This window comes from Nuphar pumila, chromosome 5 (assembly GCF_984573655.1).
Source record: "Nuphar pumila chromosome 5, dmNupPumi1.hap1.1, whole genome shotgun sequence".
NCBI lineage: Eukaryota > Viridiplantae > Streptophyta > Magnoliopsida > Nymphaeales > Nymphaeaceae > Nuphar > Nuphar pumila.
This window is the reverse complement of record NC_143253.1, coordinates 103,327,206-103,341,122: the sequence shown is the minus strand read 5'-3', so window position 1 is coordinate 103,341,122 and position 13,917 is coordinate 103,327,206. Positions and strand designations below refer to the sequence as shown.

Below are 13,917 nucleotides of genomic sequence, written 5' to 3'. Positions count from 1 at the left end.
ATGTCAAGTGCATATTTGCGCTGAGATAAAAACAACCCTTTGTTGGAGTGAGCTATCTCAATGCCAAGAAAATATTTGATTCTTCCTAGATCCTTGATATCAAAAGTGACTTGAAGATATTCCTTCAAGTCTTTTATTTCTTTTGCATCATTATTAGTTAGAATGATGTCATCGACATATATGAGAATGAATGTCATACTAACTTTGTTCTTCTTCATGAACAAAGTGTTATCAGTATGACATTTGGAATATCCAATTTTCTCAAGAGCTTTGCTGAGCTTAAGATACTAAGCTCTGGGAGATTGTTTCAAACCATATATGGCTTTATTAAGCTTGCAGACAGAATCAGTACCTTCTTGAGGAGGATGACCAGGCGGAAGTGTCATATAAATTTCTTCATCTAGCTCTCCTTGAAGAAATGCATTCTTGACATCAAGTTGATGAAGAGTCCAATCAAAGTTACATGCAATAGAAAGTACAATGCACAGAGTATTCATTTTAGCAACAGGAGTGAAGGTCTCTTCGTAATCAATACCTTGAGTTTGGGTGTAGCCTTTGGCTACGAGACGAGCTTTGTATCGGTCAAGAGTTCCATCACTCTTGAATTTTAATCGATAATGCCATTTGCATCCCACAGCCTTGAACCCTTGAGGGAGTTTCACAAGATCCCATGTATGATTTTTCTCTAAGGCTTCAAGTTCCTCTTCCATGGCTTTGCTCCAGTTCTTGTCGTCTTTAGCTTCGAGGTAAGTTTCAGGTTCTTTTCTGCTATCAAGCTCTTTGATGAACAAGGCATAACTTTTTGAGATCTGGTTATAACCAATGTGATTTTCTATGGGGCAGGCAGTAGAGCATTAAGTCTCGTAGTCAGCTAAATACCTTGGAGTACTCCGAACGCGTTTAGATCTTCTGAATTGAGAGGAGCTTTCAGTTGATTCTCTTGGGTCAACATTCATAGGAAAATTCGTTTGATTAACAGACTGATCACTCTCTAAAATAGTCTCAACTGTCCAAAGGAGATTGTCATAGTCCTCCATTGTCTGAGTAGTGTTCTCCTTTTGACTTTTATCCTGAAAAACATCATTTAAGACAAAGAAAGGAACATCTTCATTGAAGCATACATCTCGCGACACATGAAGCTTACCACTTTCTGGATCATAGCATTTGTACCCCTTTGAGCTGGAGCTATATCCAACGAACACACACTTCTTAGTTCGAGGACTAAGCTTGTCTCTTTTATGAGACGGAATCCATACATGAACAGTACACCCGAAAGTGCGAAAATAATGGATGTTGGTCTTGGACCTAGTCAGAAGTTCAATTGGACTCTTGTAACTTAACCGTCTGCTAGGCGTTCGGTTAATTATGTGACAGGCCGTGGCAACAACAAAGTTCCATAACTGTTTTGGAACCTTAATTTGAAACATAAGACTTCTTGCAACTTCAAGTAAATGGCGGTTTTTTCTTTCAGAGACCCCATTTTGTTGGGGGGTGTCAACACAAGAAGTCTGATGAATAATGCTCTGATCTTTGATGAATTCCCCAAACCAATGATTTACATATTCTGTCTCATTGTCAGTACGAAGCATTTTAATCTTGCGAGCATATTGGGTTTCAACCATTTTGTAAAATGCCTTAAAGTGATTAAAAACTTCAGACTTGCTTTTCATCAAATAGATCCAAGTAACTTTAGAATAGTCGTCAATAAACAATACAAAGTACCAGAATCCGTGAATGGATTCAATAGGGGCTGGTCCCCATACGTCTGAATGAATCAGATCAAAAGTATTTTTACTAACACTTTCAGAAGTGGAGAAAACAGGTCTGGTCATTTTTGCATGCTGACAAATGTCACAGAGACTATTATTGAATTAGACATTGGAAAACAAAAAATTTAAAATACGAGAGGAAGGATGACCCATCCTTCTATGCCACTAATTTCCTTCATTATTTCCTGCAAAGAGAGCTCTGTCAATCATATTTAAACGATAAAGTCTGTTAGTAAGACTTCCTTCACCAATCGTTTTCTGAGTCGTCTTGTCCTGAAATACCACATTTGAGTCAGAAAAAATGGCATAACAATTTAGATCTTTTTTAATTTTGGCAATAGATAAAAGATTTTCTGAAATGTTTGGCATGTATAGAGCATCCAAGTTATGATCAAACAGTTAAATAGTGCATTTTCCTTCGATCGGTATATGAGTACCATTGGCGGCAATAACCGGATTGTTGTTTTTGGATATAGAAGGAGATTATCACATATATTTCCATGGTTCGTCATATGATGAGTGGCTCCCGAGTCCACAATCCATTGAATATTATAAAAACAATCAGACTTTTGAATCATACCTGCGTTAGCAAATGCCGGCTCTCTTGTTTCAACAGCCATACCAGCTGACTTCTGAGCTTGAAGACTTTTAATCATCTCAGCCAATTTTTTCAATGTAACTTGGATTTCTTCAACGTAGACCTGATTTGACTTCCCTTTATAGTCATTTCGATCAAAGTTCCTTTTGTGAGTATAACCATCATTCTTTCCAGGACGACCTATAATGAACCAACAGTTTTCTTTTGTATGCCCCACCTTACGGCAGTGAGAGCACCGTGGCTTTCGGTCCATTAGTTGGAACTTATTTTCAGTTTCATTAGCATTTGTTCGTGAACTAGTAAAAGCCAATTTGTCTATTTTTCCAGCATCGTCAGTCAGGACAATTTTATGATGAGTTCCCATTGCTCGACGTCTAGATTCTTCACGCATGAGAGTGGAACAGACAACACTTAAAGAAGGAAGATCTTGGGTCATGAGAATCTGACTCCTGAGTTGTTCATACTCATTTTCAAGACCAGCAAGAATTTGAAAAAATCTTTCTTGTTTCTTTATTTTTTTGATCTGCGAGGGATCCGTGGTGGAAGGAATGTAGGAGTCCAGTTCGTCCCACTTTCCTTTCAACGTGCCCAAATACTCGCTTAAAGGAGCTGTCCCCTTTTTTTTATTTTGGATCTCTTGAGTAAGTTGATACATGCGAGCAATGTTGTATTGCTCGTTGTATAGTTCACGGGCAGCATTCCATATGGCTTCAACAGTCTCAAGAAATAAGAAACCATCCGCTATCTTTTGTTCCATAGAATTTAGGATCCATGACATTACAAGATGATTGTTGGACTCCCAATCATCAGACTTAGGATCATCCAAAGGAGGTCTAGGGTTCCTTCCATTGATCAGACCAAGTTTGGATTTTCCACTCAAGAAGAGAGTAGCAGCTTTAGACCAAGCAAGGTAATTAAATCCATTTAAAAGAGTATTGGTGATCTTGAGACTTGGATTACCTTGTTCGTGAACCACGATTTTGGTGGTAGATCCTTCACCATGAGAAATCCGTCCAGCATTTTCACCGATGGAGTGATTGTGGTGATCCGTCATGATTTGCAGCACCCGTGACGATCAAACTTGCTTAGGAAATGAACCTGGCTTTGATACCATGAAGAGATAAAAAACACTGTAGAAGAGTCACACGGTTTACGTGGTTCGGCCTGTGTAGCCTACATTCACGGAAGAAGATCATTCATCTTTTATTCTCTCATACTTTTGAGTACAACAGGAAGAGGTACTTATAACAACAGTCCCACAAAGATAGGGAAAGTAAGTAAAGAGATATACATGCCAGAAAGCTAATGAGAGAAATAAGGAAAGTGAAACCGCCAAATCTCCCACGATAGGATATTGATCATCAACCGCCCACTTCACCAAATTAAACTGGTACCATATGCAGACCCAGAGCCCATCATCAAGCCAGAGTAAGTCAAGTCCGAATCTGGGCAAGATCTGATCGTCTAAATTCTTACAGGAACATGCATTACCAGGTCCGGGATGAGGGGTGGATATTAAGCCTACACCTGGCCTGGCATGCATGCATTACCAGGTCCGGGATCTCGACTCGAATTATGCAATTAATTAGTCTAGGTTTTAAAGTTGCTGGAGATCTAGTCTGAGCCTGGCTGGCGAACACCGAGCTGGTCCGGTTCAGCCATAGTACGGACTGCACAGTAACAAATATTTTCAAGAAATCATGATTTTATCATGGTATTTTTTTAAGAAATAATACATCTATAAATATATATACAATGCAATTTCAAACTATGTTAGCACATTTTAAGTGTCTTATTTTTGGATATTTTAAAATTCAAATGATATTGTACTTTTTTTATATTTCTGAAATATTACGTATACGGTATGTGGATACTTTTGTTAGCTTTTTCTGCGCGTGGTCGTTTCTTTCATCCTCACCCATAAGAAAAGACCCCGTGAAAGAGGTATCCCACGATGAGAAAGGTCACCTCAAGTATGAAAAAATGTGCATGTAAATCCATTCATAGGTGAGTAGTGTGTAATGCAAAGTGAAAAGAAACTCATGATGACTGTAAGCCCTGCAGGAAAATAGAGTTGGGATATTTGTTTCACCTGCATATGAAGATGAGTTTCATATGTAAACTTCTTCTATTTTCATGTGTAAATGGAGTGAAACAAACTACTCTTAAAAAATTTTACTTTTTTAGTGAGATTTTTCACCATCAAGAAAATCCATGATAAAGAGATTTTATAATTTTTTTTTAAAAGGCAAGTTGGGTTAGGCAGATCGCTACCAGTTTGAACCTGCAACGTCCCAACACAAAGGCGACGTGCACTAGCTGCTCCTACCAGACAAGCGAAGCTCCCTTTGGTACTTTGTTGACAGTTTTAAGAAATAGAAAACAAGAAACAAGTGGAGAAAAACTGTTTCGCTCACCGAGTTTAACCTTCGGTCTTCAGGAAGTGCACCCAGCTTCAACCTCGCAGCAAAAAAGGAGGTGCAACTGTGGAAAGCATGCAGAATATTAGGCGGATGAGTAGGTGATAATGATACAGGGATGGCTTAGCTGCCTGCCTATGTGGCACAACCCAATCAGGTGAGAGGTGAGAGACCACTCAAGAAGCTGTCATATGTGATTGGCTCGTGTCACATAGGCAGCCAAATAAGCGAGCCCAGCCGGATCCCAAGGTGGCTAATGGCGGTTCTGGACATGACTTAGGGAAATGAACCTCCCTCTTTTCAACGCAGCTGATACAGCCAGGCTTGGACAAAACCGAGGAGTTGTGTTGGTGCAGTTGAGCACCTTACATAAATTTAATGAGGCAAAAAAAGAAAAAATGATAACAAAAAATCAGCTATTACGGATGCCCGTAACAAAAATATAACTTAAAAACAGTATGATTTACCTGAGAAGTACAGTTTTTTTACCAATGTTGTCAGTATCCATCGTCCATGAATCCTTTGGCCACTGATTAAACTGTATAGGCCAATATCGATATTAAAGTGAATCGTTTTGTATCGGCTCAAAAATAAGAAAAAATTATTACATAACAATCATAATGTGACACGTGTTAAAACTTTTAAAAAAATATTAAAAAATAGTTTTTTTGGTATTTTTATATTTATTAAAAAATAATCGTTTCAGGCCTGAAACATATCGAATTTCTGCCGATACCATGATATCGGCCAGGCTGATACGCACCGATGCTGATATTGGTTTGTACATCTAAGTAGTTGGCTTCAGCGCCCTTGAAATATTGCTAAGAAAACATCACTCTCTTTAGAGATGGTGACACTCTTTCCCATCCTTTGCATTGGTTTACTGTGCACCCTTTGGCCATACTGTGCCAACTCCACACGAGAGAGAGAGAGAGAGAGAGAGAGATCCATAATTAGATTTCATTATTTGAGGACTTTTATGCAGCGTCCCTGCATGGTGGGCATGCAACGACCTGCTTAACAGCGATCCATCTTGGCATTTTTTGAGATGGGTTCAGTGTTAGTCTCCAGGCAAGTCAAGATGGACGGTCGTCAATAGTGGAGCTGCATGCAATGCCGCTGCACAAAAGATGACATCTATTTTGAATCTAACGTTTAGTTACAATATACACGTATCATGTCCAAATTAAATATGCTTTGTGGTAGAGTTTGACTTAGAGATGGATCAAATCATAGTCACAAATATCACCAGCTTTGTGAAAATATATATCAGGATATTTTCAGAGGCTGATATTATACCAAGAAAAATATATAGGGGCACGTAAAGCTGGGTGGTTGTCTTCGACCCAGAGTTTTACCTTGCAGGGATCGTCATAAAAAAATATTATATCAAGAAAAATAAGATATTTTCATAATACCAACTGTTTTGAAGATATATGTGTTTATCCCCATATTAACATGATAATAACACTTTTTCTCCAATTTTTTATATGATTTATATTTTTATTCATATTTTTTAATATATTTTTTCTATATTTATACAAACCCAAAAAATTCCTAGAAAAACTTGCTTTTTCAAAATATCTTGAGATTTTCCTTTGCCCTATTGTTTCAAATTATTGAATAAGTTTAACTCATTCGGCCTAATCCGATCCTGGTGTATATATGTTACCGATTCTTAAATTCTATTCAACCTCCATCGCAAATTTCACTTGATGGAGGTGTGTGTGGGCTAGGGATGGCAGTGGGGCGGGGCGGGGCGGGGGACAAGGTCTCCACCCCCGCCCCGCCTCAAGATTTTATCCTCCACCCCCGCCTCCATCCCTGTTTCATGTCCTCCATCCCCCGGTTCAAATGGGGATGAGGTGGGGCGGGGCGGGGATATTGCGGGGAAAAGTGGTCGGGGCGGGGATGAGGCGGGGATCGTGGCGGGGACGGGGTGGGGAAAAGTGCACGTCCATCCCCGCCTCCACCCCCGGACGGAGATGGATTTTAACCTTCGTCCCCGCCTCCATCCCCGTTTCATACCCTTCATCACCGGTCCAAACGGGGCGAGGCGGGGCGGAGCCCCGCTTTCCCCCGGTCCACTGCCATCCCTAGTGTGGGCCCAACCTCTCATGGTTCACTTTTGGAGAGAGAGAAACGTGCAATGGTGATATTGAATATGAAGATTGATTAGTTATGTAAACAAGAAGTAGAACACACAGCATCATCTTACAGATTGGGACACATTATGTATGAGCACAACAAATGAAACATTAAGGATCAACAAGACTTTAGAAAATCAAACCAAGGTTAAACACCATTGAAATTAAGCACAAACAATTAACTTCATTTTTACCCTCCAACAACAAGAATAAGAAATTGTACAAAACCCCTTAAAACAGCCAACCCAAGCTCCATATACCCTCAAGGTCTCAAAATCAGCACCTCCCAAAACTCACCTGAAAATACAGACCAAGATAACACACATACCCAGACAACCAAAGATCATCTTTATTTTTTTCTTTCAACCACAATTTTTACTCACTAGGCTTCCTGTCTGGTATCACTTGTAGCTTCCTCTGCTGGCTGGGCCTCCTCTTCCTCCTCCTCCACCTTGGCCATTGCTTCCTCATTCTTCTCCTCTTCCACATTCTCTGATGTCTGAGCCTCCTCCATCGGGGCCTCGGTCTCGTCTGAGATCGGGTGGACGGGCGCGTGGAGTTTTTCTACGGTGACAGTTTCAGTCTCAGGAGCTGCATCCTCAGGCTTTTGCTCGGATTCTTGGGCTTCCTTAGGGGTTTCTCCTTCAACCTGTAGATCCAAAGGCGAGTTTGATTATTTATTTTTATGCACTGTTAGAAGCTCAATTATCTTGTTCATGTCTTCAAAGTTTACTTCAAACATATGTAACAAACATCGACATATTTTGAAAATATTATGATTTTATCATGATACTTGTAGGATTAGTGAGGATAAGCTTTTGGATTGTTAAGTAGATTTTTTCAAGAATGAAAAATCAACTGCCCAAAATTTTTAAATTTCAAACATTATAAGTTCGACATAAAAAATCACAAACCAGGGGCTGATTCATAAAAAAAGGACCATGTCAGGTACATCCATAGGGTTGGATCACGGGAAAATGACATCTTTCACCAGTGCAAGCAAGACATGCACTGATTTCTCTCTCTATTTATCCACTATAATATGAGAAGTAGAATATGAACTAAGCATTTCTTATTTATTTATTTTTTTTGCAAATCTGACCCTGCAGCTGCGTTCATCATGGTTCATTTGCTTAGAATCAACTGTTGGATCATGTCTTTTCAACAAAAAAGCGTCATTTTTGGATGCTTAATGTTTACGAACAATCTGAGGCATTGATTTTCAAGCCTTAAAAAATCCTGATAATTGGATGATTCAAGAGCTGATACTTTTAAAACCGAGCATGTAGATCACGTACAGTCAGATTTAAGACACACACATGCTTTTGGCGTCCATGTTAACATGACGGGTAATTACCTCCTTGGGAGCAACTTCTACTGCTGCCTCTACCTTGGTCTCTGCTGCTGCACCAACCGCCACCGGTGCGACCGTCTCCGGTGCCAAATCAGCGTCGAGGTTTGCTCCCTTGGGCTTGCTCGCACAACCTCCCATCCTCTCTCTCTCTCTCTCTCTCTCTCTTTGTGTGTGGGTGAGCGTTTTTCTCTTTCTATCGAACCGACCGGCCGAGCTTTCGACCGAACCGATCGGCCCTGTGCTTCAAGCAGGAGAGATCACCGATTGAGAGAATGAGCGAGAGGATTAATTAAGGCGGTGAAGAGGAAGAGAGACCCAAGAGAGATTAATTAAGAGGGTGCGAGTGCGACCATGACGGGCGTCCACACGGTGGGGGTCCTGCCCAACAGCCACTAACCTAAACCCTCGGTCCACGTTTAGACGTTCGTCGTTCCGAGCGGGTAAGACGGGTCCGAGAATGGTTAGGAATTCGGGTTTTTCTGTTTTGCACCTTCTTCCTTTTTTGCCATTTGCTGCGGAGGAGACAACGAAAGTGCTCCACTGGTCCAGGCTGGATCCTTCCAAATTTACAGAGAGAGAGAGAGAGAGAGAGAGAGAGAGAGAGAGAGATGGTTAACATGATTGGACCCGTTAACACATATATGGATCAGGACAATCAGATGCGGTTTTCATGCTTGACTCCGGATCCAATATTGGTGGGAATGTGCTTAATGACCCCATGGATGGAGATGCATAAGATGTGGATATGAATTATGAATGAATTTCCATAGCCTATGATGTGAGGCTTTTATATCCATGCCCATAAAATCCAACAAATCTTATTGTGGTAATTTTTTTTCATTTAGTGTGGAGAAACGAGGTCTCATTACGAGCCAAGAGGTGTCAGTTGACCATGGACCTGAGTGGCTCTCCACACTGTAAAACTCCACAGGTACTTCCCCCCCTGCCCACCAAGGATAGTTTCCCATTTTGGCTTAAATTTTGGGGCGAAGAATGCACACTTGGGTATTGAACTCTTGACCTCTTTCAACTTGAAAGCCTTAAGCCACTCCATCTAGCCAGGTCTGCAGAGCCCTTGTGGGCTTGTAGTTGTCCCGATGCAAGAAAGCAGTTGGCTAGACAGGGGTGTGATGTAGCACCGGGTAAGAAAGCAATTGGCTAGACACATCTTGAACACTGACAAATTAAATTGGTCCCATGAGGATGTAAAAGTCCTAATGCAAAAAAAGATATAGACGGTAAGAACTAAGAATGATTATAGCAATGATCCTACTCTAGTTGCATCATCACATAATAATATGTTTGCTTTGGGTGATGAAACCAACAAAATAAAACATGTAATGTGACATATATATGTGCTTGACTATGAAAAAACACATAACATACACACAGATGCACACAATTTAGAGTAGTTTAGTCCAACGTGACCTAAATCCACTGTAGAACCTCTCTCTCTATCACACGATAGGAAGACCTCTCTTCTTATTTATAATTTCATAATGTACATAATTTTGGAAAATTGTTGGATACTTGAGTTTCCTACTTAGGTTAGGCTCTTTTTTATTACAAGGATAATTAAAATTATTTCTATTGAGAGTCTTGTAGGATGAGTCAATACTACAAGAAATTACCTTTTTACGAACACATATCCCATATAGTGCTAATAATGAAAAATGATTACTGGCGCGAAATATGCTTGCGCCAGTAAAAAAAATATGTTATACTCTGGCACAACATATATTGCGTCAGTATAACACCTTTATGTCACGACTATTTTTCATGACAATAAAGTAAACATCTTTATTAGCACAAAATATGATCACGCCAGTAAAGATCTATACTATTACTGGTATAAAAAAATTGTGCCAATGAAGCATAGATCTTTATTGGTGCAAAAAAAAAATGTCAATAATAGCTTATGTTAAAAAAATAAAAAGGAAGGCTCGAGAGATGTGGCCTTCTTCTCGCATCTCTTGAACCCTCTCTCTCTCTCTCCTTGTTGCCCCTCTCTTATCCCATCTCTCTCATCTCCTTTATATCACCTCTCTCTCTCGCGCGCGCCCCTGTCTCTCTTACCCCCTCTATGTCTCCCTCACATTATGTTCATCGGCAACCCCTTAAGGTAATTTTTTTATTTATTAATTTTAGGGTTTATGTATTTTACTTGCTTAATTTTTAATTTATTTAGTAAATTCATTCTAAATATATTTTTTTATATATAATTTGGATTTTACTGATTTTATATTTTAATTACCTATTTTATGATTTTTTATTAAATACTAACTAATTATATTTTTTTATATATGATTTATATTTTAAGGATTTTACTTTTTAATTATCTATTTATAATTTATTTATTTAATTCATATTGATATTTTTTTTATATATGATGTAGAATTTAGGGGTTCTATATTTAATTGCCCATTTTATAATTTATTTATTAAATACATGCTAAATATTTTTTCATATATGATTTAGACTTTAAGGGTTTTATATTTTAATTGTTTATTTTATGATTTATTTATTGATTTCATGATAAATATACTTTTTCTTATGTGATTTAGATTGTAAGGGTTTTATATTTTAATTACCTATTTTGTTATTTATTTATTGAATGCATGTTAAATGTATATTTTATATATGATTTAGATTTTAAGGGTTTTATATTTTAATTTTTTATTTTATGCTTTTTTATTAAATATATGCTAAATATATATTTTTTATATAATAATTTAGATTTAAAGGTTTTATATTTTAATTGCCTATTTTATGATTTACTTATTGAATGCATGTTAAATATTTTTTTATATATAATTTAAATTTTATGGGTTTTATATTTTGTGATTTATTTGTTGAATGCATGCTAAATGTGTAATTTTTTTATATGATTTAGATTTTAGGGGTTCTATATTTTAATTTTCTATTTTATAATTTATTTATTGATTGCATATTAAATATATTTTTTATATATAATTTAGAATTTGTGGTTTTATATTTTAATTGCCTATTTTGTGATTTATTTATTGATTACACCAAAATATATTTTTTCTCATATATGATGTAGATTTTAGGGTTTTATATTTTAATTATCTATTTTATGATTTATTTATTGAATTTATGCTAAATATATTTTTTAATATATGATTTAGATTTTAGGAATTTTATATTTTAATTATCTATTTTATGATTTATTTATTGAATGTTTGTTAAATATATTTTTTTTCATATATGATTTAGATTTTAGGGGTTTTACATTTTAATTGCCTATTTTTTTATTTATTTATTGAATACATGCAAAATATCTTTTTCATATATGATTTAGATTTTAGGGGTTTTATATTTTAATTGCTTATTTTATAATTTATTTTTTAAATAAATGTTAAATATTTTTTTATATGATTTAGATTTTAGGAGTTTTTTATTTTAATTCATACTAGATTTTAACTTATTATTTAATTTTTAACGAATGTAAAATCTTAGACTAGTATTATCACAAGCATCGATGCAGGAATCTGAAATATCTACTAAGTTATCAGGTATTTGATATATCATATTGATAATGCAATGTTATTTTTTGTAACAAACAAATTATCAATATTTGTCTTCTTAATGCAACATCTAGGAGGCAATGAGGGTATGCATATGTTTTGGCTACTATAAACCTTTACCTGGGACAAAAGAACATGATTGTCATTAATAAGTATGGACAACCCAGAGGTCCAGAGGCACATTACCTTAACACCTACATAGGAACTATCTCACGTGATCTGGACCAGACACCATTGAATTGTTTTAACTAGTGTTTATTACCATTTACTCACAAGGAGGACACTTGGGATTTTGTTTAGGTATGCATATTCTTTATAGCTATATTTTGTAATTGATTTGATCTTTAACATTTATTTCTTCAACAATATTTAAGATACATATATTATTAATGCATGAAAAAATTGAGATTACTGAGATGAATATATATATGTGTATATATGTGTCTATAATTCTTTCACCTGTATTTATTTACAAGCCTCGTACAAGTGTGGTACACCCAGGTTTTGAAAATGTCTCACTTCCATGTAACTCATGAACTGAGACACTCTGTATATATTTAAAACTAAACTTTTTTCTCTATTATATGACATATGTTTAAAATTGCTTCCAATTTATGCATGAATTCTTTCATCATGGGTTAGAGTTATGTATTTGGATATCTAAATGTTGGAGTTATGACATATATAGTTATGAAGGAATAAAGCAAGAGCTGTAGTAGTGTGCTTATGAATACTTTTCATGTTGTATTTTTTGTAGGGCTTCAATTATGAATATTGGAGTTACGGAGGATGTAGTTATGGAGGGTTGAAGGAAAATATATTATAGTGTTTTTGTAATTTCTTTGCATGTAGTGTTTCTTGCAGGACTTTAATTGTGAATGTTGGAGTTATAGAAGATGTAGTTATAGAGGACTAAAGAAAGAGCTATAGTAGTGTGTATATGAATGCTTTGCATGTATTTTTTTACAAAGTTTCAATTATGCATTGGAGTTATAAAGTATCTAGTTATGGACGGTTGAAAGAAGAGATATAGTAATGTTTTTGTAATTGTTTTGCATGTTCTGTTTCTTACAAGGTTTCAGTTATGAATGTTGGACTTATGGAGGATGTAGTTATGCATAGTGAATGAAGAGATATAATAGTGTGTGTATGAATATTGAATGATTAGATAGATGAATGAATGAATGAATGCATAGATGAATGGATGAATAAACATGCATATATTATTGAATGTATGTATGAGTAGGTTATGAATGAATGAATGAAAGTATGTATGATCAGATTGATAACGAGAAAATAAAAAAATATATATTAGAATTACTATTTCAAAAAATGCGCCAGAAAAAATAACTTTTCTATTGTAAAAATTGCTCCATAAAACATTACCTTTCGACATTAAAATGCGCCAAAAAAGTGATGTTTAATGGCAACAAAATCACGCCAGTGAAGTGTTGTTTACTGGCCTAAAAATCATGCCAGTAAAGATAATGTTTATTGGTGTTAAGTAGCACCAGTAAAGGCTATATTGACAGGACCTATTATGGTGCACTTACTGACGTATCGACAATGCCAGTAAAGGCTTTTACTGGTGCTAGTCCTGCCTTTATTGGTGTGATTTTTACGCTAGTAAAGTTAAAATTTCTTATAGTGCAAGCTTTCTTTCCTTCTTGATTGGATAGTTTTCTTTTCCTTTATTCTCATTTATTGTCTTATGAGAAAGGTTTCTTTGTCTTGTGCAATTACCAAGATCACAATTCTTGATATTAGAACTTTCCTTCATAATATTGGATCTTTCCTCTATAATATGTGGGTCCATTTCAATGTGTGGGCTGGTGTGGCCCACCTCAATGTGTGGGCTGGTGTAATGTAAGTCCAATACATTATCACCTAGATCTGGTTCAATCTTCACATGCTCCCTCAAGCTAATCCCTCTAAGATTAAGCTTGTCCATGAAATACTAAATTTTTGGGCCAGGTAAAGCTTTTGTAAGAGTGCTAGCAACTTGATCTTCAAAATATATGAATTGAACTTTGATGCATCTTTAAGCCACCTTTTTTCTTACAAAATGATAATCAATTTCT

General features: G+C 36.3%; 1 protein-coding gene across 1 annotated transcript; it reads right to left on the bottom strand.

Annotated features, from left to right (window-relative positions):
* Positions 1 to 7,316: 7,316 nt before the first annotated feature.
* Positions 7,317 to 8,426, bottom strand: LOC149837968 (uncharacterized). The gene is made up of 2 exons (XM_090008161.1): positions 8,292 to 8,426; positions 7,317 to 7,583 (listed from the first exon to the last, which is right to left on the bottom strand). Exons 1-2 carry the CDS (start codon positions 8,424 to 8,426, stop codon positions 7,317 to 7,319), a joined length of 402 nt encoding a protein of 133 aa, XP_089864287.1.
* Between the last annotated feature and the right edge of the window lie 5,491 nt (positions 8,427 to 13,917).

What these genes read in the sequence shown, in the direction of transcription:
- LOC149837968 (XM_090008161.1), bottom strand. Translation starts at nt 8,426, where the DNA reads ATGGGAGGTTGTGCGAGCAAGCCCAAGGGAGCAAACCTCGACGCTGAT. An exon ending in TAGAAGTTGCTCCCAAGGAG is followed by an intron (nt 7,584 to 8,291) that starts GTAATTACCCGT and finishes TTGGATCTACAG; the next exon opens with GTTGAAGGAGAAACCCCTAA.